The following is a 23,667-nucleotide window of genomic DNA, read 5'->3' on the forward strand; positions in this document are numbered from 1 at the left end:
GAACCCCAGACCCCCCAGACAGCAGGGCCCGGGCAAACCCGCCGCGCCACCATATCCCCGAATCTATGTGTGAATGTAGTAATTAATTCATCTTCACTACAATAAACACCAGCGCACGAGCAGCTCTACCGGCACACGGCTCTTTTGTCGCGGATAACAGCGGATCTATCATTGGTTGACAAAAAGGGGGCGGAGCTCGTCACTGCAGCCAATCAGATCCGTTGCAGACGTTACGTCACTGGAAGAAACATGGAGGGCCGCACGAAGGCACGTTTGAAGGATACGGACCTTATTTGAGTCGCATAATGACTTGTTTTATCCTTTTTTTCTGTTATTACTAGTGTCTTCCCGTAGAATACAGCACGTATGTAGCTCTTAGAACGTGGCGTTTTCCCTTCCTATCTGTTAAAAGATGCCTTCGTGTAGCGGCGTGTTTTGATATTTGATTCGTAATCATGAAGAAGCGTTATTTTTAAATGATCATCATCACCGTCACCAGAACTCGCTGTCTGGGAGTTTTACGCACACACACGCTCTCTGTTCTAATGATCAACTTTATTACGTGAATCTCGACTGGAGGCAAAGAGAAGACAGATATTTTGGTCAGTAGCAGCAGCAGCACGTCGACGGAGCAGTACTGTACTAGTAGTGTAGTAGTGACGTGTAAATTACTCCAACAGAAGACCTGACAGCTTTAGGGTCTCCGGGTTGGCAGAGCAATGAATTCTACACGTCGTTGTTTTGTGCGGTTCATGATGAGCACGAAAGCCCTGGTACCTGGCGCGTCCTGGCCCTGCTCGAACCTGGGACCGGCTGCTCAGGTGATGTGTGTGTGTGTGTGTGTGTTTCTCCACAGACAGAGCTCCACTACACTTTCCTCAAGAGCAGCTTTCCAGAGCTTTACTTTATCTCTCGCTGTATGTCTTACAACATTTATTTATTCTTACGCTCATGCTCCTGAAAACGAGGCGGCCCGTCGTTTCCTTCAGTCCTAAGAAGCTGGTGGTGGGGAAGTGGAAGCTGAGCTGAAACTCTGACTTGTCTCCTGAGTGATTTTTTTTTTTACTGCTTTCATTTTAGATCTTAAGGACTTTCCGTGTCAGCGGTACGGTTGCGAAGAAGAAGAGCCGACCCGTGAGGACCGGCTACGACGAGAAGCCGGAACGGGAGCGATCCCTCGTAGCCGACGACGACGACGACGACGACCCGTTCGAACGGGCCGCCCGGGAGGCCGGGACCAAGGCCGCGTTCGACGGCCTGCTGGACGTCTTCGTTCGGAGGGACGTCCGGAGACGCGGCCACGTGGAGTTCATATACGCTGCTTTGAGGAAGATGCCCGATTTTGGAGTAGAGCACGATATCGCTGTTTATAACAAGCTCCTGGATGTTTTCCCCAAAGAGGTGTTTGTGCCACGGAACTTCATCCAGCGCATGTTCAACCACTACCCTCGGCAGCAGGAGTGCGCCATCCAGGTGCTGGAGCAGATGGAGAACTACGGTGCGTCTCAAACGTGGGGTTTCTCCTACTAGCTGCCTGCGCGCTGCTCCCGCTCCCGGCGTTGCGCTTACGAGTTCTCGACGACGACACAAGAAGAACGTTCTTTTTCTTATGATCTGCACTTCTCGGTTATTTTCTAAAACGTCTGTCATGAAGTGAAAGCGACGTTGCGTTTTGTTTCCATGCCCAGCAGCTGGGAGCAGGCAGTAAAACACACCAAAACACAATACTAGGAGTGTGTGGAGCTCCCGGCTTAATTCTCTTCACTTCTTCTTCGGTGTCTACAGCAGCAGGTGCCTGGTCTGGTCTGGTCTGGTGTGTGTGTGTGTGAGAGAGAGAGAGAGAGACTACCGGAGATCGGTGACGAGACGATGAGAATGGTGGAGCGTGTTCTCTGTGAACAATCCGCTTTGAATATTAGTTTGAGGAGGCAACGCATCTCAGTCGTCGTAGGAGTTTTAATTTTAATCTTATAACGTTTAATGTCAAGGACTATCGAGTCAGTGTTCACGCTGATACCAGAGTGCCTCCAGAATGTGTTCGTTCTTCTCCACGTGTGTCCGTCGTTGTCACGTGCAAAGTACTTTGATGTTAATAAGATATTGAAATAGTTTTACAACCTGTTCTTTAATAGACACGTACAAAGCATTTACAGAATTAACTCAATAAGTGGATGTCTGCTATTAAGCTTTTACGTATTAATTGTGACACATTTGCAAAAGTGACTTTGGACTCATGAACAATTTAACAGATTTGCAATTCCAATTGTGTTTGTAAGGTGAGGAGGCGATTCACTTTCAATCATTTTGTGGATGTAAGACCAGAATTAGAATCATTATAATGTGTTCTGTTGTGCGTATGCATTATGTAGTTCACGGATCAAAACAACAAGGATAGTACAAAGTAATTTTTTGGTAAAGTAAGTTTTTTTTTTTTTTTTTTTTTTTCCATAAGACCACCGTTTGCCCAAAGTTTATATTTCGCAATAAAATGGACTGTAAATTTTTGCGACTTTGTTCAACATTTTAGGGTTAATGCCTAATGTGGAAACCAAGGTCCTCCTTGTGCAGATCTTTGGAGAGAAGAGCCACCCTATGCGGAAGTATCAGCGGATGATGTACTGGTTCCCGAAGTTCAAGCATGCGAACCCCTACCCCGTCCCCCTACAGCTGCCTCGGGATCCCGTGGACCTCGCTCGCTTCAGTCTCAATCGCATTGCGCATGACCTAGATGCCCGCGTCGCAGTCTACCAGGTCTGCTCCCCATTTGTCATCCTTGGCATCATAATATTTATTTAGGGAGCTGTGTGTTTCCGCATAAAACGCAAAGAATTCTATCAATCTTTCACAATTTATGTTTTATTAGGGATTTTTTAGTGATTATTATGCTGTATTCCCCCCCCCCCCCCCCAATTTTCCTGGGTCTCCATTCAGTTCCCCTCTACAGAAGTGTCTGAGACTGGGGAAAAGGTGTCACGCCCACATGTCGTAGGTATAAACCACTTGAACTTTTTAATGTACAAGTTGTATGCATGCAGATGCAATAATCACGGTAATTAGTGGAACTTTTCGTTAGTTGATTCCCAAAGTTGACCTCAGCTACACTGTCGTGAATAACAGGCATTCAGAGTCCGGAGCAGCGACGGCTGTTGGCCGAGCACAACCCCAGCAGGCCGGTGTTTGTCGAAGGTCCCTTTCCCTTGTGGCTCAGGAAGACCTGTGTTCACTACTATGTGCTCAGGGCCGACCCTCTCCCGCCTGAGGAAAAGGTTTGGCTGGGACTCTTAAATAAGCCCTCCTATTTCAACTTTCTTTCTTTCTTTCTAAATTTTGAAACTGTTCTTTTTTTTTTTAATTTAGATGGCAATGTAATTATTGAGGGGGTGCGGTGGCGCAGCGGGCTTGGCTGGGTCCTGCTCTCTGGCTGGTCTGCGGTTCGAGTCCCGCTTGGGGTGCCTTGTGACGGACTGGTGTCCCGTCCTGGGTGTGTCCCCTCCCCCTCTAGCCCTGCACCCCGTGTTGCCGGGTTAGGCTCCGGCTTGCCGCAACCCAACTCGGGACAAGCGGCTTCAGCCTCTGCGTGTGTGTGTGTGAGTGATCGTTGATTTTAGTTCCTTGGAATGTATTAATTTTTGCCTGTATATCATGAAATATTATTGTAACCATAGCAAATATAGGAAAAAATCAGATGGCAACTGTGAATTGGATGATCTCACCAACACCCTCCTTCAGGTATTGCATATAGCTGGTCTTATTTCTTCGGATGCTGCACGCTTAATTCTCTTTGTCTTATCTGCTAGGTGGAGGAATCTATAGATCCAGAGCGGAGTTTCTTTTATCCACTAGAACTTGACCTGGATTTGGATCGGGACTTTGGGGATCTTGACAGCTTTGATGTTGATGAAGGTTAATGGATTTTTCCAACATTGTAATACTATCACCATGTTTTCCCTAGTGGAAAAAAGTACTTGTGTTTAGAGACTTGAGCAAAATGTACCTTTCAGGGTTTTCTAATGTAGCAGTTGATACAGTAAAACAGAAATTCACTGCCATGTAGTAGTTTTTTTTCTTATTTACATCATATGTTCCTTGTAAAACCTGAATTGTAACTAAATTGTTTGTGTGTTGACAGTGGAGGAAGGACCAGTGTTTGCTATGTGCATGGCTGGCCAAGCAGACCAGGCCACCCTAGCCAAGTGGATCTCCGGGTTGCAAGAAACCAACCCCATCTTGGGACGAACCCCTATTCTGTTCCGACTTGAGTCGGGCCCCAGAGAGCTACAGCAAGCTACGGAGTCCGAGCCAGAGCCTAGTGCAGAGGAGGAGCCCTTACACAGCCAGGGCATGAAGCAGTGAGGCCCGGAACATAACACTGGTGTTGTTTTCTCCACTCGTGCCTGGAGGGAGCACTTTTACAAAACAGCCAGCGTGAAATACTGTAAAGACTGAACTGACTTTCCAGAAGCAGATGCTTCCAGTACATGTCAACTGCTTCGAGAAATAGTTGCACTTTCAGATATGTAATAACTACCCTATTAAGCTGTTAAATTAATGTGGTTTCTGATTTTCAGATATCAAATGTTACATGTCTGATTTGTTTCTGCTTTCATGCCCCTGTAGCTTTGCTAAGGAGTGCTTGCAAATTCAGTTGTCGTAAACAGCGAGAAATTAAACGGTAGTGAAATGTGAACACAGAATGATCGCTTAATTAAAATTTGATTTGGTTTTTGTTCTGTCTGCCAGTTGCTGAGTTATTTTTATTCAGATATAAACTACAGATACTTTAACGTAAATCCATGAGGTGACAATGGTCTCGTGCAATGCAATGAGGAAAGGGTTCCTCGCATTTACTGAATGCGAATAGCATTACCTTGTACAGGAATATTTTTTTTCCTGCAAATCAGCCAGAAGAAACAACAACTCTCCATTTGTACATGTTTTTGAGCCCAAATTTAGTTATGTAATCTGAAGTGCTAAAATATCTCCTGAATTGGTATGACAGATTGTACAAGACTAACAGGGGTGGCGCAGGACAACATAAACACGCTGGATGCAACGAGTTCTGGACAAACAGATCACACTTAAACACGTCCAGCGCAGATGAGACAAGGCGAAGTCGTTCTCTTCCTCTCGGTGGGTGAATTCTATGTGTCGCAAGTCTGAAGGCAGCAGGGAGCTTTGCTGGGTTCCGATCCCTAGAGACTCTGTGTTGTTGTATCCTACCTCAACTTGTCATCTTAGTTGCACCACTGAGACATTCAATGGCCTGAAATTGTACATGTAAAAAGGCCACATCAATGTTTTGATGGCAGTGGCACACATTTTTATTTGGCACTTTCTTATGCTGCCCTTAGTTTTATATTTTATTACGTGCAATAAAGTTCCTCTCTTAAGTAGCTAAGGAAGGAAGCTGCTTTAATACTCTTGAGCTGCTTTCCCCCCATACATTAGAGCATTGTAGAGACAAAGATTTTCTTTAACTTTGCTCGCTTTGCTGGAGCTGACATTATAGGTGCTGCTTTACAATCTGAGATACTTGTTTGGGATTAATATAGACGGGGGGGCGTTGTAGCTTACGACTTACTTATGCAGCAATTCTGTAAGAGCATTAATTCTGCTGCCTAATTGTAGGAATGCAGAGCGTCAAAGTTGTGGAAAAGTTTTCATCTGAGGACTAGGTTCATTGCTGACAGTCCAGAATTCCCACACCTCACCAAAATATGTATAGGATCCTGCTGCAGCTTCTAGTGCAGTGCCTAGAGAGCCCAAAAGCAAAGAATTTGGATTTACCTGCAAGCATGTAGGGGATAAGGCAGCTGTTCAAGGTTCTCCGCTGGATCCATATGAGCATTTGTGTCTGCTCGTGTTCGGCCTGCTCGCAACAATACCGTCAAACTCAAAAGCGAATATTACCAGCACTGTTTGCGTTTGTTAACGTTTACATCCTTGTTCTGTGCTCTCTCATCTGACAACTGAATGAGCCGTGATGCCTCGTGGTTTTATGAGACGAACGAAAACACTCTTGCGAGTAGTGCTACGGCTCACGTTGACGGACCCATGGAGGAGTACAGTGGGTTTGCGGTTCACGAGGTCTGGGGGGATGGATGCAGCAAGTCAGTCGAAAATCGTGTGTAACTGGTGCACCATATGAAACTTATGGGATTTGTTACAGTAAGATTGCGCTCATACAAACAATTATAGTACAGTTCATATAAGAGTAAATGTTTAACAAGCAAATGGCAATTACTTGCACAAATAAATATTTAGAAATGTTTTGAAAAAGCCAGTATACAGTACGGTTCTGTAGAACTTTTGTGGAAAAGAATACAGAAGCTTATGCCAGAATTGTATTTTTCTGCGAGAGAAAAACGAGAGATGAAAATGTGCAATTTGCTTGTGCTCTTTCTGCAATCAAACTGTCTTTATTATTGTAATAATATGACAATCCGATCACATTTTAGAAGTCATGGACAAATCCAGAAAAATCCCAAAGGGTTCAGAAACGATTTATTTCTTGTATGTAGTTGGTGTGTCAGTGTATATTGTGTATCAATCACGTAAGCAGCGCGGCAGTGTTTCATCTGTCCAGTGTGTAAAATACTCATATTTCCAGCGTAATCAGTGTGTCAGCATGTCTCACGTGTCTTCATTCTGATTAGAATTATTCTCACAAGGCATTCAGCCCCGTAGCTTTTCCATCAACCTCTGGGTTTTCCTTCATGTCTTCCATGGCCACTGTCTGCCTTTGTCCTTGGTCCTTTATAGCGTCACCTTCGTCCTTGCTCTTGGCCCTAGAACGCACCAGAACACACTGAAACACACCGTGGCTAAACATCAAACCCCTAATCGCTGTTCACAACATTATTTGTCAATATGTTATTTGGTGCGTTATTATTGTTCCTTTGTACCCTGGACTTTGGTCGTCAAGCTTTCGGCTCTCTTACGAGAAACCCTTTACAGCAAAGGTATCTGGTTTAAAATATGTGCCTTTGGAGATGATGAGTACCACACGAGGTGGCGAGCGCAACAGGAGAGAAAAGATTCTGGAGGTCATTCTAGACAGAACAGGGAGAAAGACTGGAAAGAATTTTAAGGAGTATCTGAGAACTGTTTTGGAAAGCAGCACTAATGGATTTGAGTCTGATCAACAACCTACACAGAAGAGACACATAACTGTTCCGAACCATTTTTGTACATTGACTATAAAGCCAGAGATGCTCCTTTGAGGCCCTACCATTTCTCCTCTACATCCTCAATGGTGTCCGGCAGGGGAACGTTGAGGGTTTCGGGGAGGAAGATGGCCAAGATGCCCGCCAACACCGCTGAGCCCCCGTAGATGATGCTCGGCAGGGCAGGCAGGACGTCTTCCAGAATCAGCACCGCTGGTGCTGCCATGGAACCAACGCGAGCCATGGTGGAGGAGAAACCCATTCCTGTCTGCCTGGAGGGAGCGGGTGTAGGTGGAACGGCCGTTGCATGTGCGGGTGTCTCCCGGAAAACGGAAAAGTCCACTAAGTGCTCATCCTAAAGGAAACTTCATGTGGTACCTGATCACGGTGGGGTACAGCTCTCCGGTGTACAGGTAGACGCAGGTGAAGGAAGCGGAAGTGAATCCCTTCCCCAGCACAGCTAGGGCGGTTCGTACCGTTTGCAGCTCTGCGCTCGGAAGCACAAAGATCGCACATCCATATTCGGTCACATTCTTCAGTTTCAAAAAAGGATCAAAAGAAAGCAATACTTTAGCATCATTTGTAACATCTCTTACCTGCGGGGACAAAGATGTTGGCAAAGATGACTATAGCCGACAAGAAGAGACAAGCACTCTGAGTGACCCTTCGACCCACAAAAGTTAGCGCCATGAGGGCTCCCAGTTTGGCTGGGAAATCCACAGCCCCGAAAATCAGCTGAACCAGGTAAATGTTCACACCGAATTTCTGCAAGTCCATGGCCAGGCCGTAGTAGGCAAAGCTGGTGGAGAACCTGTCCCGTGTCGGAAAGAAATTATACGCGTCACCCTCCTGCCAAGTGGCCCAGCAGTTATTTACGATTCACACTTCCAGTGTTTGCACACCTGTGGTATTACTGTCTTAAAGAACATTAGTCTCACCAGACGAAGATCAGGCAGACAGATATTTTTCTCATCACGGGAGTGCGCATCAAATCATAAGCTGTGAAGACAGTAGTGCTGGACTGGACCTCTTTGTGCATGTGTGACTCCAAGACCTGCAAAGTCAGAGCAAATTGTGTCCGTGGATCTATCCACCATCACGTGTTAAAACCCCACCGATATTCTCCCCCAAAAACCCTCCGTGTCACGTCGTCCTCTGGCTCTCGTCTCCTCTCCCGCCCGTGCTGTCGCGCGACGCCTTTACCTCCAGTGTAATCTTTTCCACCATCTCTGGTCTCTTGTTAATCCTCGCCACGCGATGGATGTGTTTGAGGGCTTCGGCCGACCTGCGGTTCAGCACCAGCCAACGAGCCGACTCAGAAAACCACCTGGAAGCAGACGAAAGATACGGAATTTATTAGTTATCTTCATAACAACGTTCATTAACAGTTCAGTTGTGTCGCACAACACTATAATAATATTTTATGCTTTCATGAAAGATTTTTACACACATTTCCAGATTAATCTATCCCAAAAGCACAGGGTTAGAGGCAGGGAACACCCTGGGCCGAATGCCACCATTGAATTCAATGACTGTATCACTTAGTTTTTACACACTTTTTTACAAAAATTACAAGCTGTTTCATTTATCAGCAGTCTACACAGGTCTGTAGGGGGAGAGTATGCGATGGCTCACTGCAAAGGTACCCTGCCCAGTTTAAACCCTCGGAAGACCGACCGGAGGTGCACCAAAAGTGGTAAAGGACATAACTCAGTTCCTTGCACAATTCATTAATTAATAGTTAATTTGGGTTCGACAACATTACAATAATATTGTAACCAGCTAAACTGTCCTGTTATGCAATAATTGCACCGCTGTAGAATTCCCAGTGAGAACTGACCATTTGCACAGCTCAAACTGGATCTGCACTGGAGAATAACCTCTTCGCTACCCATGTCCTTCAGTCAGCCAGTAGGGAATTCCAAAAGAGTTCGTAAAAATGCCTCACCAGCTGCAGATGAAGAAGATGTAGAAAGGAGCACAGACAGCAACCTGGAGCTGGCGCCAGTCTCGGAGACTGTAGGCCACACCTGCCAGGACCACCTGGCCGACGGTGAAGAAAAAGGAAGCGATCGATCCCACCACTGTGCGTGACTTGGTGGGGATCCACTCCATCTCTGTGGGCACAGGCAAATGGTAATGCTCCCATTCTCACACCCACTCTTTACTCTACCGGTGGCAGAAGCCGGCAAGAGAAAAATTTACATTTGCTCAAGTTGAAAAATATGAAACCGTAGAGTCTTTGTACAGCGTCAAGTTAAAAACCTTTGGCTGAAACTCGTGTGCCTAACGCAACGGTGCAAGGCCGTGGAACCTGCCCCTCCCAGTCTTGAAATAAATGGCCTAGACTGACGAAGATGAAATATTGCTGCCTTTCACATTTTGGAGGCTAGCAAGAGCCATCAGCAGACATTTAAGGTCCAAGTTCAAAGTCAGTGTGAGCTCTGCCACCAAAGTGCATTTTTAGTCTTTGTTTGGACGTGTAAGTGCTCTCATAAAGCCCTGATTCCTACACTGTGAAACCCGAGCGCTCCTGTTAGACCAGTGTCCCCAGCTGCACCGCAGGAGAGACGAAAGTGGGACAGCTGGTAGCGTAGTGGTTAGAGCTGCTGGCTTTTGGAGCCGAAGGTTGCAGCTTTGAATCTCACCTCTAGCTGTAGTACCCTTGAGCAAAATACTTACTGTAAAATTACCCCGCTGTATAAATGGGTGAATAAATTAACATTATAAGTTGCTTTGGAGAAACGCATCCGCTAAATGAATAAATGAAAGAAATCGATTCCCATGGAATCTTCCCCAGCAAAACTACTTGAAACCAACTCTTTTGACCGAGACCTAGAAGGACCAGGGACGCTCAGTGACCCTGCAGGACCAGGACTGAGGACCAGCTGGTGTGAAAAGTCAGGATGATGCGAAAGGGAAATCCTCCAGAATGTGCTGTGCAGCGTATAAAGGGAGATGGAGCGACTCACGGAGGGAGAAGGCGTTCAGAATGACCCCCGACACAGACATGCCCGTCAGGAAGCGGAGGATGCAGTAGGCCAGGTAGCTCGGGGAGAGGGCTGTGCAGGTGCCCAGGGTGGCCAGCTGGAAGTGGGACCAGATGAGCAGCGCTCTTCGACCAAACCTACAGGGTGGCACAGGACAGGAAGGAAGAGGTGCGAAAGACAAGGACGTGTCAGAAAAATGATCCTTTTATTACTCCTGCGCCAAAACAATTACTGAATGCAAATTAGAATTTAACCGGGAAGCTACAGGTATGAATGAAATGCGCAGTAATATGTTTTAATATTGTCATGCATCATGATTATGAGAAGATATGGGCTCAAAAGAACACATCCGTTCATGAAGACATCGTCTGCTCCGGTGCAGGTTTTGTGGAACGGGTCACCCAAACGAAAATGGAACTAAGGTGCTGTATAAGTTTCCCTTCACAGAAATGTTAAGGATGAACAAGAGAAGAAATTAACTGTTTTTCAAAGAACAAATGACTCCTATAGACATTAAAATTCCTGGATAGATTGCATCGTCTACTTATTCCACTAATAATTCTCTGTCTCGGACCCAGCGTGGTGGGACGAACTCCCTCTGTCCCTCAGAACTGGCGAATCTCTCTGAGCATTAAAGAAGGGTCTCAAAATGACGTTTTAGACCGATTTCCCTCCCAAACTCCTCACAGCTTCATGAGTGTGTCCTTCACCATCCGTCTTTTATCTATGAAATGATGTGATTTTCTGTTGCTTCCAGAGTCACCTACTTCATTAACATGCTCCAGCAAAGCGAGGGTACCGAACATACCAGCAGCAGACTGGGAGTTTTGTACTTCTGGATTAAACCGCGTCGTGTGGGACATTGGTTCCAACGTTTCGCTTCTCCTGTTGGAAGCATCGTCAAGGATGTCGCAGCTTCCAGCAGGAGAAGCAAAACGCTGGAACCAGTGTCCCACACGACGCGGTTTAATCCAGAAGTACAAAACTCCCAGTCAGTTGGCACCAGCCGCGGAAGCCTACGGGTTTTAAACCAGCAGCACTTTAACCACAGCATGTTAGTATCTAAAGCTCTTTGTCACTGGTGGAACGTCCCTTTTTATTCTCTGAGCTGAATCTCATTTTGGAGAAAGGCATCTGCAAAAGTGAATAATGACATGAAAATGAATAAGCGCAAACGTTTTTACTCTCTGTGGCTCTTAGCGAGCAGACAATTGCATTTATTCATTTACCTTTATTCATGCTTTCCACTTTTTACGTCACACTACAGTATGTACAAGGAGACAGACTAGTACTGGAAGTTCCACTGGAATTCAAGCTTTTTTAATAGTGTACAGCATAATTCCTCTGTTCCAACCATCTGGGTCAGTAGATGCACTCGTTTTCCAGCACTCTGTATGCAGCTGGCACCTTAGTAGGCGAAACGGTGTAAATTACTCTAGTTAGGGACCACATGGATTTTGCGCAGGTAATTGATGAGGTAGATCAGTAGACTTGTACAAGGGCCCCTCAGGATTAGATTTCAGGAGCAAGGCACAGAGTCTTTCCAGGGAAGCATCAGTGGTGTGTCATTCCACCCTGAAAGGAAACGCATAGTCTGCTGTACCTGCATGTAGGTAGTTTTGTGCATAAATGAAGGTTCAACGAGTTGAAATTAATGCTAAGCACTGGAAATAGACTCAGTGGTATTTGGAGAATGTTAATCCAGCACTGAGAGCTGTTTGGCTCCCGCTGGGCTCGGCATAAGCAAGTTCAAGACAAAGAAATACAGTAGTTACAGTTAATTAGAAAGGGGTAAGAATTACCGGCATAAAATATCATGCAAGCCAAGGGCCACTAGGAAAAACACTTAGGACTCGTTTTTCTTGGGTCTTACATTTCTTCATTTAGCTGATGCTTTTGTCCAAAGCAACGCACAATGATTCACCGGTTTATTCAGCTGGGTAATTTTATTGGAACAATTCAGGGTAAGCACCTTGTTCAAGGGAACTACAGCTGTAGGTGGGGATCAAACCTGCAACCTTTGGATCCACAAGCACTCACATTAACCAACACACTACCAGTGCCTCTTGAAGACAGAACTCATTTCAACTGGACATGATTACATAGTTTGAAGGGTATGTGATTATGACAATGACTCTTTCTGTATCAAAGACAGCTCACCTGGTGAAATTTCATGATCACTGGTGCTTAAAGGACAACCAAGGTACTAATGATACAGCGTGAACGTTTCACTGTAACTGTGCTGCTGTCTAGTGTTTTTGCTACGGAAGAGGGGTTGGTTACCTGTCTGAGAGACCCCCAAAGATGATGGCTCCGGCAAGAACACCTCCCATGTAGATGGTCTGACTCATCCGTCGGAGGGGTCCGAGGGCACACACTAGGTCCCACTGCGACACGGCCAAAATCATACTTTCTGAGACTGAGTGCAGCGTAGCTGTCGGGGCCGTTGCCCTAATACCACATGGCCTCCTACTATTGACCCTTGTTGATCGCAGTTCTTACCATTCACTGCTTGTGTCTGATAATCGGTTCATAATCATTCTCAAGTTTACAAGGTTTAATAGAGAATTAAAACCTTTAGTTTCACTCAGACAATTAATTGAAATTCAGAAATGATTAGAACAGGTGCAAGACTTCCCAAAGTTTAAGAGTATTGCCAACCTTCAGTGAAAATGCAGATGTTGTGCAGCCCGAACGTAACTTAGATGCCAAGTGCTAGATAATAACTTTTAATTTTAACGCGTACTGCTGGCTAAATAGGGAAAATGAGTGGAAAAGCCTTCAGATTGACAGTTAGAGTGAAGAACTTTTCGGAATAAATGCATCTACATCTAACGGTGTAGTTTAATATACTGTAAATACAAACAGGTGTGCACATCTGCTGATATCTATGTTTCTCTTTTATATGGGATGCTAAACTTTTTCACATTTCCACCGAAACCAATGCGCCCCTCAAGTCTCCAGTTCTGGAAATTTGTCACGAACGGCACTTCTTACCTCGGTGACTATAGTTTTTAGAAATTCCGTCTTTTCGTACGTCCACCCGTCCGGACACGTCTCGGTGTCCGCTTCTGTGACGTTGCTCACGTTGGTCCCTACGAGGTGCCACTGCGCCTCCGTGTACCTGCGGCACTTGGACAGCCGCGACCCGTCCGCCGTGGGGATAAAGGCCTGGAGGATCTGGGCGTCGCTCAGCTCCGACAGCGACACGTTGTGACTGAGCGCCAGGGAGGTGCGGTTAGGTACGGAGCAGCGATGTCCGGGCATCCCGGCCGTGAAGTTGTTCAGGAGGTTCTGGCTGGCCATGAGAAGACCCGGTATCGATAACAGCGCCACGTGAATGAACTGGAAACGTCCGAAGCCACCGACTTGATCCAAGACGTCGGCAAAGCCCATCGTGCCCAGAACCCTGCAGCGCCCACTGTATCACTTAGGAAGGTCCACCGGGCTTAAAACATCGCAGGAAGTTCAAAGCACCAGAACGATAAAGCCCCCCAGTAAGTCCTCTGCTCTCCTGTGCGGTGCACTTTTGCCACACTAAACGGGGCTCCGCTCAAGCGCTGCTGCCAGTCGCACATGGGCTCCAAATCCTTTCCTCTCAGCTGGAGTTCATTCTCTGATTGGCACTTCGGTGCCCCTACGTTTTCCCGAGTCTTAAAGCTTAGAGACTAACTGTGAGAAATACTCAGACATTCACTTTTGTAAAATACGTATTCGCCCTTGTCAGTAGCTCTTGAATTGCTTGTCCAGCTCAGGGTCGCTGTGGCGCCGAAACCCACACCGGGGAGTATAAGATGGAAGGCAGGGTACGCTCCGGATGGGACGCCAGTGTGTCGCAGGGCAATTACACACACTCGGTAACTCATAAATGTTACAGGTCATTTAAAGTCATCAATTCACCTAAGGCAAGTATCTTTGGACTGTGTCTGGGAACACCGAGGCATCCAGAGAAAACCCACGTCAACAGGAGGAGAACATGTAAACTGTCTGCAAATAACTGACTCTGTCTTTTTTTTAATTGAAGTTGATTTATTAAAGGGATTCCTTATTAAGGGGCCATTTTATCCCGTTTTACCAGTATGGAACACTGTGACACACTGCGTGCTACACTTTTACTCGCGTTACACAGAAATGTATATCATAGCGTAAGAGAATAATTTGGTCGTTTTTAGCATTTTAAAACAATTATCAAAAAGGGGCATTCGGTCATTTGTCCAAAGGGACAGAACATTAGAGAAGACTGCAGTCTTTGACAGTGAGGCTCTATGAAGTGCTTTGTGATCCCAGCTGAATGTTACCCAAGTAGAGAGCAGTACAAGGACACCGGGCTACAGCAGCGCAGCGGTGAGACGGGACACTCTTCAGCGAGCAGCGATCTAAGAGAGACTGATTCAGACCCAAAGCAAATGAGATTATTTTAGCATCCGCAGCTGCATTTTGGGTTGAGAACAGAGCTTGAAATTTCAGTCACTCTGGATGTTCTCCCTCATCAGAATACACAGCAGCCAAAAGAAACGTGGCCTTTTGTTTCGCCCGCAGAAGGAAAGTCTCACGGTAATATATCGGCCAGCAGTGGCTCTGCAAGTTGCAAGAAAGCACTGGAACTATTTGGGCAACACGACAGAACGTGAGCCCATGAGGTTAACGGCCTGTCTTGGAGTTCCAGGGCCAGTGCAGGTGACGGGAACGTGCCTGAACAACTGCGGACCGCAGATGAGAGGGTGGAAAAAGAGAAGGCAGAACTTGGGCCGTATCGTAGCTGCTGCTGCTCCGCACGTCACAATGAAGGGACCGTGAAGGAAACGCTTGAAGTTCTTCCCACAGTTTAAACCATTTCTAGAAAGCAATAGAAGCTCCGCAGAGAAGTTCTCTCTCACATCCTCTCAAACCGGAACGCTTGAGCGCTGCGCGCGAGAGCCGACGGCAAACGCCGGCCGGGAACCGAGGACACGAGCGAGTGCAGTTAGGGGATCCGAGGCTATACACGGGAGCACCGGAGAGGAAAGTCGCTGTATGAGCTGTACTGATGCCAATGCTGTCTGATGAGCTAAATGAAGCATTGTCGAGCTGGACAGCATCGCGTCATCTAGGCCGACTGGGTAAGGAACGGGTGAGAAACCCTCAAGGGCTTTAGCTTTCTTTGGATTGTAGGGGTCTGAACTTAAGTATTGTAAGCAGACTGGAATACAAATCTGATGCTGTAAGCTGCTTTAGTGAAAAGTTACAAAAAAGAATGATTAGTAAAATTTAGTAAAAAGAATGTGGTGTTTTATTTGTTTTCTATTTCATTATCTAGCAAAGTATTTATTTTTCTCAGCACAGCAGATTTATCAAAAAGGTGTACAAAAACATTGCATTTAAGCGCAAACGTAAAACCACGAAGCTGTTAAAGCGAAGCTGCTGACATTGCTAGTGGTTCAGAAAGAGAAAACACTGAAAAGCTAATCGATCTGTTTTTTTTCCGACCAAATACTGAAGTTTTTTGTTTGTGATTCATGAACACTTCTGTCTCACATTCCCTGTCAAATGCCTTTTCAGAATCAAGAGGAATACACACACACACACACATTTTCAGAACCGCTTGTCCCATACGGGGTCACGGGGAACCGGAGCCTACCCGGCAACACAGGGCGGAAGGCCGGAGGGGGAGGGGACACACCCAGGACGGGACGCCAGTCCATCGCAAGGCACCCCAAGCGGGACTCGAACCCCAGACCCACCGGAAAGCAGGACTGTGGCCCAACCCACTGCACCACTGCACCCCCCTCAAGAGGAATAATCAAAAGTAAGTTCTTGCTTCTCAGCAAAAAGTTTCTAATATTTAAGGCATGACATACATTATTGGAGCCAAACGTACTTCTGAATAATTCAGTGTGATCAGGTTTAATGATTTTTGTTAAGTGTTATTAGACAGATAAAAACTTTGGTAGTTAATGGAAATTGCAGTTTTGCACAATGAAATTTATACCGATTAATTGCCGAACTGAATTTCTGAACCCTTTTTTAATGGAATTAAAAGACCTCCAGCCCCGTTAAGGAAATATTTGCCCTGAAGTGATAGACCTTCAAAACCTTGAGTTATAGTGTAACTTTTAACAAAGTAATCAGTTTAAAAAACGGTGGAAGAGAGTGGTACAGTTAAACTAGGTGTCACGGAGCCATGCTCAAAACATGCAGAATAATTTCTAGGCCAGTGAAGCCAGGAGAACGGGTCACGGTGAGATGTGTGAGGTTCCGACCCCTGGGTGCAGGGTGCTCTGCCCCGATGTACCTCACGACCGTAGCGTCCTGAACGGCCGAATTCTTCAAACGGCATGTCCTGCACCGTAGTTAATAGCCAAGTCAATGAAAGGTACTATCAGCTTTTTAAAACTAGTGTCCATGTTTCATAGTACTTTTGTCTGAAAGTTTGGCAAAGAGATGAATGTTAGCAATTCAAAATTCAAGTTCAAGTGCTTGCTTATATTTGACTTTGAATACAGAGTATTTAAATAAATGTATTTTACAAAAAAAGAAATTGTAAGGTGACCATATCTCTGGCCAGCCAAGCAGAGAAAAGCTGGTGCCATTGCTTTCGCCTGAAGCAAGGTGGCGGACACAAGATGCAGAGCACTGTTCTTTACTGCCAGGGGTAATCCAAAGCCGCGGTCGCGATTCAAGCCGGGTCGATCGATGCGCAAACGGGGTTTGAAGGACAATCCGAGATCGTGGTCGTTAAACCAGCAGGGGTCAGAACCGAAGACAAGGCAGCGGGGACCAAAGGAGCAACGAAGGGAAAAGGGAACGAGGACGGGAGAACAAGGGTAGGTAAGTTAACACGCACAAGCCGAAGAGCGAGGCTTTGCCGAACTTGGTTCCGCGCCCGGTGTCGTCCGTCCGCGCCAACACCGCCGAGCCCCCGTAGATGATGCTCGGCAGGGCAGGCAGGACGTCTTCCAGAATCAGCACCGCTGGTGCTGCCACGGAACCAACGCGAGCCACGGTGGAGGAGAAACCCATTCCTGTCCGCCTGGAGGGAGCGGGTGTAGGTGGAACGGCCGTTGCATGTGCGGGTGTCTCCCGGAAAACGGAAAAGTCCACTAAGTGCTCATCCTAAAGGAAACTTCATGTGGTACCTGATCACGGTGGGGTACAGCTCTCCGGTGTACAGGTAGACGCAGGTGAAGGAAGCGGAAGTGAATCCCTTCCCCGGCACAGCTGGGGCGGTTCGTTCCGTTTGCAGCTCTGCGCTCGGAAGCACGAAGATCGCACATCCAAGTCGGTAGGTGGATGAAAGGAAAGCAATAATAACTTTAAACTTTAGGGTTTAGAGTTGGAAAAGCTGAATTAAGGAAGAGTCTGTAGTTCCTCTTACCTGTGGAGACAAAGGTGTTGGTGAGGATGACAGCAGCTGACAACATGAGAGAAGCACTCGGACTGACTCGCCGACCTAAAAAGTTTAACGTTGCAAAGGTCCCCAGAGTCGCTGGAAGGTCCACAGCCCCAAAAATCAGCTGAACCAGGTAAATGTCCGCACCGAACTTCTGCAAGTCCGTGGCCGGGCCGTAGCGGGCGAAGCTAGTGGAGAACCTGGCACGTGGTGACATTATGGAATTGAGAACTTCCTGCCAGATGGATCAACAAAATGACTTAGAATTCAGGCTTGCAGCGTTTGCTCACTGGACAAGCAGAATTAGTGAAGAACAACGGGAATCTCAGCAGGCGAACATCAGGCAGATAGATATTTTTCTCATCCCTGGAGAGCGGAACGAATCATAAGCTGTGTGGATGGTTCTTTTGGACTTGACCTCTTTCTCCATGTGTGCCTCCAAGACCTGGAAGCAAACTCTGCAGATTTAGTCTCAGAACCAGAATCAGCCTCCCGTGCAGTGACTAGAGTCACATAAGCTGAAATCTGAGCCAGACAATGTTAATCAGATTTCCCTCTGGTTCTCACCTTTTTATTTCTCTCCTTCTACAGTAATATTCCTCAGCTGTCTCCCTACCTGTAGCGTGAGCTTTTCCACCATCTTGCTACTTGATGGATTCCTTTGAGGGCTTTTTCTGGCCTGCCATTAACTACAAGCCAACGAGGAGACTCCGGACACCACCTGGAGACGAGGGCAACGCAACACTTTGAATGTAAAGATGGAATTCTTCACGCGGTTAATTAACCCACTTTCATTCATTCACTATGTAATTGTGTTGCACAACAGCATGATAATGCCTTACAGTATATCACAGTGATATTTTACACTCCCCCAAAACACATGCAAAATGCATCCTAGGTATGACGCACTGCAGGTCACGCGGTGTTGCGTAACACACGTACGTCTCGCACAGGCACTGGTCGCGTACCGAGGGCTCAGGGCACATCCAGCCAAAGCACCCGTCGCAGAAACGACCGCGGCTCAGCGAGGAACAACCGTCACTGTCCCATCCGCACTGGAGGAAAACGTCTTTACGGCTGAGTGCTTCAGTCAGGAAGCACTGAATTCCACGCGAGTTCCTGGACCCTCATCAGCTGTAGATGAAGAAGATGAAGTGCGGTGCCGAAAATGCCACTTGGAGTTGGCCAAGCCAGCGTGGCACGCAGTAAGCGATACCCACCAGGAGCACGTCGCCGGCGGAGATGAAGAAGGAACTGGCCACAGCCACCACTGTGCGTGTGTTCGCGGGGCTCCGCTCCATCACCGTGGGCACAGGCGTACATGATGTCGCAGCCCTTCGTTTACATACCCACGCGCTTCCGCCCAGAACAAGTTTGCGAGAGAACTCGCGCTCACGCCAATGAAAAGCGCGGCGCAACAGAAGAATCACACTGGCTTTTTGTTTGACCAACCTTTGACTTGCAACTTTTCAAACATATCAACGCTTTCTAAATTATTTTCAATGGTCCCGTGTGTGTGTGTGTGTGGCTTTCCTCTACTGCTCTGTTTCTTCCAGCAGTGCAAAGATGTGTGTTTCACGTTAATTTCTCACTCTATAAGTAAGTGAGTAAGTACATGTGTGGGATCCCATCCATGGTGCACAGCAGCTCAGGGATGGGTTCCAGACCCTTTCCATGTTACATTTGCATTTCTTCATTTAACTGACACTTTTCCTCAAAGCAGCTTTGCACTGTCAAAGTACCTACAACTATTTACCCATTTACTCAGCTGGGTAATTTTACTGGAGTAATTTAGGGTAAGTACCTTGTTCAAGGGTGCTACAGCAGGGTTTTGAACCTGTGACCTTTGGGTGCAACCCCTCCAACCACTGTGCTACCAGCCTCCCCTGACCAAAGTGAGTCTGTTAAATAACAGTAAATGTGAGCGAGTGAGTGAATGAACGTTGTTTTAAATGGTATTTTCTGTACTGCTCCTGAAAATGTGTCACTTGTGCAGTAAAGTTTACCTACATTTCCAAATCTAGCTGTCAGCTCTCTGTAAAATGTTAAAAGTATTTTAATACTTTGTAGCATTATCTAAATTATCTCAACTTTATTATCTACATACTTGTCTTTTGCAGAGCCCTTAAATCAAAGGGCATCATTGTTATTAATCTTTTCATTGTATGAATAATGAAATATTTAGTCGCCGGTTTGGGACTGATTAGGAGATCATGGCAATAATGGATTTTTAGTAATGTTAAGTTAATTTTAGTACTGTTTGAAGTTAATACTGAACTAAATGAATCTTACTGAGATTTTTAAATGATGGCTTTCTTTTAAAGAAAATAATACAGACAGAAAAAACCAGTAAATAAATCAAGGAATGCCTGTGCTACTAAGCTTTAATTGACTCTGAGCGAGTGGTGCAAGTGACTGTGGATTTAGAGATAAACTGAGCTGAAAATTAACGTCCGGTCCCAATACTTGAGGAATCGGTGTATCTGTGGATGGACCTCATTTGCCCGCCTTGCTCGCAGTATGGTCATTCACACTGCTTCACTCTGAGTGCAAATATGTGCTTTGGACTGAAGAGGAACAATCAGCGTTGTCTTTTACTCTTTAATTGTCCACAATAACCATCGTGTAAAATTCACGGCCCAAATTAAATTAAATCCTGAATCTCGGCCCCTTAAAGCAAAGAACCGTGACTTCATAATCATTAACTCCGGAACGGTTTCTGCTTTGGCTGCTGTGATTTTGGATGGTTGCTCATTACCAAGTACCCTGATAACACTGAACTCTTTAGAAAACTCTCCATTTAATCCAAGGTGCCCATTTCTCATTCGGCGAAGCGCAAAAGCTGCTGATTCCAGCAAAATTTTCCCCAGCGTAATGGAATGACACCTTCGGTCTCTCCTGGCCGTTATTGGTTCACATTGGTTCTGCGCTATGACCCCCATACACAGCGTCACTTTCACACAAGAAGTGAAGAGTCAGGCGGGCAAAAAGGGAAATCGTCGAGAAAGTGCGGCCACCTGAAGGACGGAGCAGCTCGCTGAGGGAGAAGGCGTTCAGAATGACCCCCGACACAGACATGCCCGTCACGAAGAGGAAGATGCAGTAGGCCAGGTAGCTCGGGGAGAGGGCTGTGCAGGTGCCCAGGGCGGCCGGCTGGAAGCGGGACCACACGAGCAGCGCTCTTCGACCAAACCTACAGGGTGGCACAGAACCAGACAGGTGGACAGAGGCGCGTAGGAAATGTAACAGGGTGAAGAAATGTTCTGTCCTGACTGAAATAAGTACTGAATGCAGGCTGAAGTTTCACTGGCAGCGCTTTCACGTTACAAACACCCTGTCGCAGTGCAGGCTGTTCGAGCCACTGTCGCATTCGTGGAACCACCCTGAGACGGCGCGTGCTTGGCTATGGCGGATAACCCCGCTCAGACCCCAGAGAAGCAGTTTCCATGGTTTACACCTCTCATAGCCTACAGTACCTTGATGAACATATGAGAATGTACAAATCCATGTACAGATTAAGGTACATAGCGATTAAATTATTGCACTGGAATCACTGTCGGGGGGGGGCATGATGGCGCAGCGGGTTTGGCTGGAGTCTGCTCTGTGGTGGGTCTGGGGTTCGAGTCCTGCTTGGGGTGCCTTGCAACAGACTGGCGTCCCGTCCTGGGTGTGTTCCCTGCACCTTGTGTTGCAGGTTTAGGATCCGGTTTACTGCAACTCCGCTCAGGGTGTGTGTGCGGGATCACTGTCAGTGCTCATCAGAGAACAGTTGTACCAGTTTGTTTCTTCATTGACAGACAACACAAAACTTGAGCAGGGTACTTGTGCTGAATTGCTGCAGTAAAAATCGCTGAGTTCTATGAAAAGGTCTACGTTCCTGAATATGCACCTTAATACTCTAAATCACACATACACACACGCATTTTCAGAACCGCTTGTCCCATACAGGGTCGCGGGGAACCAGAGCCTACCTGGCAACACAGGGCATAAGGCCAGAGAGGGGGAGGAGACACACCGAGGACGGGACGCCAGTCCGTCACAAGGCACCCCAAGCGAGACTCGAACCCCAGACGCACCGGAGAGCAGGACGGAGGTCCAACCCACCGCGCCACCGCACCCCCTACTACTCTAAATCACTTTGCAGGAAAAGCGTTCGTTAAGTGAGCAAACTTTTTAGATCACTACATCGTCGGAAGGGTGTGTACAAGGGTAACTTTCTAAGAGCATCATTGTGGATCCTTCAAGGCTTAACCTCAAAATTAGCAAGACAGCAGTGAAATCAAGACAGTGATTGTTTGGTTTTATTTTTGGAACAATTTCACTGTAACAAAAGGAGGCCAAGACAGTCACGTGGGCTGCTCGTGAGGAGGGGTTTACTAACGGGCAGGTGTGTCAGTGGACGGAGGGACGGGGGGAAAAGGGGCCGCGGGGAACTGGTGTCGAGGGGTGGTGCTCCGGGCGCGGGATCGGGGTCGGTTCGGTGCTCCGGCTTCGTCTCCGGCATCCAGGCTTCACGCTCTCTCTCTCCCTCACTGGTCCGTCCGAGGGAAGAAATAGAGGACCTGCTTAGATTCCGGTGTCGTTGCTCCGCCCCCTCCGCTCCGCCTGGCCCTTAGCCCGCCCCGGCGTGCTACATTCACATTCACGAGTGTTTGACACACAGGGCATCGCAGGTAGCATCTGCATGGGAACAATGTTGTGTTCTCCCCACCTGTGAGAGCTGTGCACTTTGTGCGAAAGAAGGGTCACCTGTCTGAGAGCCCCCCAAAGACGACGTCTCCCATGTAGATGGTCCGACTCATCCGTCGGAGGGGTCCGAGGGCACACGCTAGGTCCCGCTGCGACACGGCCACGGCCGAAATCATACTTTCTGAACCAGCTTCGTTCTCAAGTTTACCGTGGTATGACAGGCAGTTAGAACCAGGAGGCTCATGCAGCAGCCTATTAATGTAGGTTAAAATAGCGGTTACATTAAAATCCTGGACTGAATAGAACTTGTGCAGACAGACTACATTCATTCAGCAAATTAGTAGTAATAATAATAATAATAATAATAATAGTAATAATAAATACCACTCATCTACTTTTCTCTTTGGTGATTGAAACGTATTTTTCACTGTGTTCCGCAAATTAATCACAGAAGGGTGTCTGTTTATTCGGGATTACTCCTATTTTACCGCAAACTTCTCCTCTTGCCTCGGTGACTACAGCGTTTAGAAATTCCGTCTTTTCGTACGTCCACCCGTCCGGACACGTCTCGGTGTCCGCTTCTGTGACGTTGCTCACGTCGGTCTCTACGAGGTGCCACTGCGCCTCCGTGTACCTGCGGCACTTGGACAGCCGCGACCCGTCCGCCGTGGGGATAAAGGCCTGGAGGATCCGGGCGTCGCTCAGCTCCGACAGCGACACGTTGTGACTGAGCGCCAGGGAGGTGCGGTTAGGTACGGAGCAGCGATGTCCGGGCATCCCGGCCGTGAAGTTGTTCAGGAGGTTCTGGCTGGCCATGAGAAGACCCGGTATCGATAACAGCGCCACGTGAATGAACTGGAAACGTCCGAAGCCGCCACGTTCATCCAAGGTATCGGCAAAGCCCATCCCGAGGAAGAGCCTGCGGAGCCGATATTTCCCGTTTCCAAACGTGAAAGACGACGGCGACTAAAACGTTGCGGAAAGCTCAGAGCTCAGAGACCCTGCAAACCCCCTTGACCTTCACTGGCTTCAGCCTAGAAAGTTCCACGTGTGACAGGGAACGGCCCTCTGCTCACGGACCGCAAATACGCTCCTCCAAGAGGGAGTTAATTTTCTGCTTCGCCGTAAACCACCCATTCCTCTCGTCTCGTCATCTCGTCGCAGCCGTGCGTTCACAGAATAAACAGTTTCATAAAACATACTTCGTGCAAAGTCAGCAGTCTGCTGTGTCTGTGTTGAGCAGAGAAGCACAAAATCTCATATTTAACTTATAAAAAAGTCGTTTATTGTAAATATTAAGTCTGGGTTTGTATCCTTACATGTTTTCTAGTGTCCAGACACAGTACTAAGAAGTGTTAATAAGTGCTAAGAAATAATATAATACGATAATCTTGCTCAAGGGTACTACAGCTGGGATTGGAACCTGGAACCTGGAACCTGCAACCTTTAGGTC

General features: G+C 47.1%; 3 protein-coding genes across 3 annotated transcripts; 1 reads left to right on the top strand and 2 right to left on the bottom strand.

Moving 5' to 3' along the window:
* The first annotated feature begins 250 nt into the window (after window positions 1–250).
* Window positions 251–4,694, top strand: ecsit (ECSIT signaling integrator). The gene is made up of 7 exons (XM_018751888.2): window positions 251–821; window positions 1,081–1,498; window positions 2,528–2,751; window positions 2,932–2,989; window positions 3,118–3,266; window positions 3,798–3,903; window positions 4,130–4,694. The coding sequence occupies exons 1-7, from the start codon at window positions 720–722 to the stop codon at window positions 4,351–4,353; spliced, it is 1,281 nt and encodes a 426-aa protein (XP_018607404.2). The 5' UTR covers window positions 251–719; the 3' UTR covers window positions 4,354–4,694.
* A 1,840-nt stretch (window positions 4,695–6,534) lies between these two features.
* Window positions 6,535–13,552, bottom strand: LOC108934297 (solute carrier family 22 member 6-A-like). The gene is made up of 10 exons (XM_018751887.2): window positions 13,154–13,552; window positions 12,440–12,543; window positions 10,139–10,293; window positions 9,115–9,283; window positions 8,370–8,493; window positions 8,105–8,220; window positions 7,763–7,977; window positions 7,545–7,653; window positions 7,232–7,438; window positions 6,535–6,788 (listed from the first exon to the last, which is right to left on the bottom strand). Exons 1-10 carry the CDS (start codon window positions 13,550–13,552, stop codon window positions 6,665–6,667), a joined length of 1,722 nt encoding a protein of 573 aa, XP_018607403.2. The 3' UTR covers window positions 6,535–6,664.
* A 1,153-nt stretch (window positions 13,553–14,705) lies between these two features.
* LOC108934133 (solute carrier family 22 member 6-like) lies at window positions 14,706–23,120 on the bottom strand. The gene is given in 11 exon segments (XM_029251123.1): window positions 14,706–14,760; window positions 16,980–17,165; window positions 17,272–17,380; window positions 17,511–17,726; window positions 17,856–17,970; window positions 18,142–18,167; window positions 18,170–18,247; window positions 18,658–18,825; window positions 20,561–20,718; window positions 22,275–22,363; window positions 22,722–23,120. Coding segments are annotated over 11 exon segments (1,599 nt in total).
* Between the last annotated feature and the right edge of the window lie 547 nt (window positions 23,121–23,667).

This window comes from Scleropages formosus, chromosome 4 (genome assembly GCF_900964775.1).
Source record: "Scleropages formosus chromosome 4, fSclFor1.1, whole genome shotgun sequence".
NCBI classification, from domain to species: domain Eukaryota; kingdom Metazoa; phylum Chordata; class Actinopteri; order Osteoglossiformes; family Osteoglossidae; genus Scleropages; species Scleropages formosus.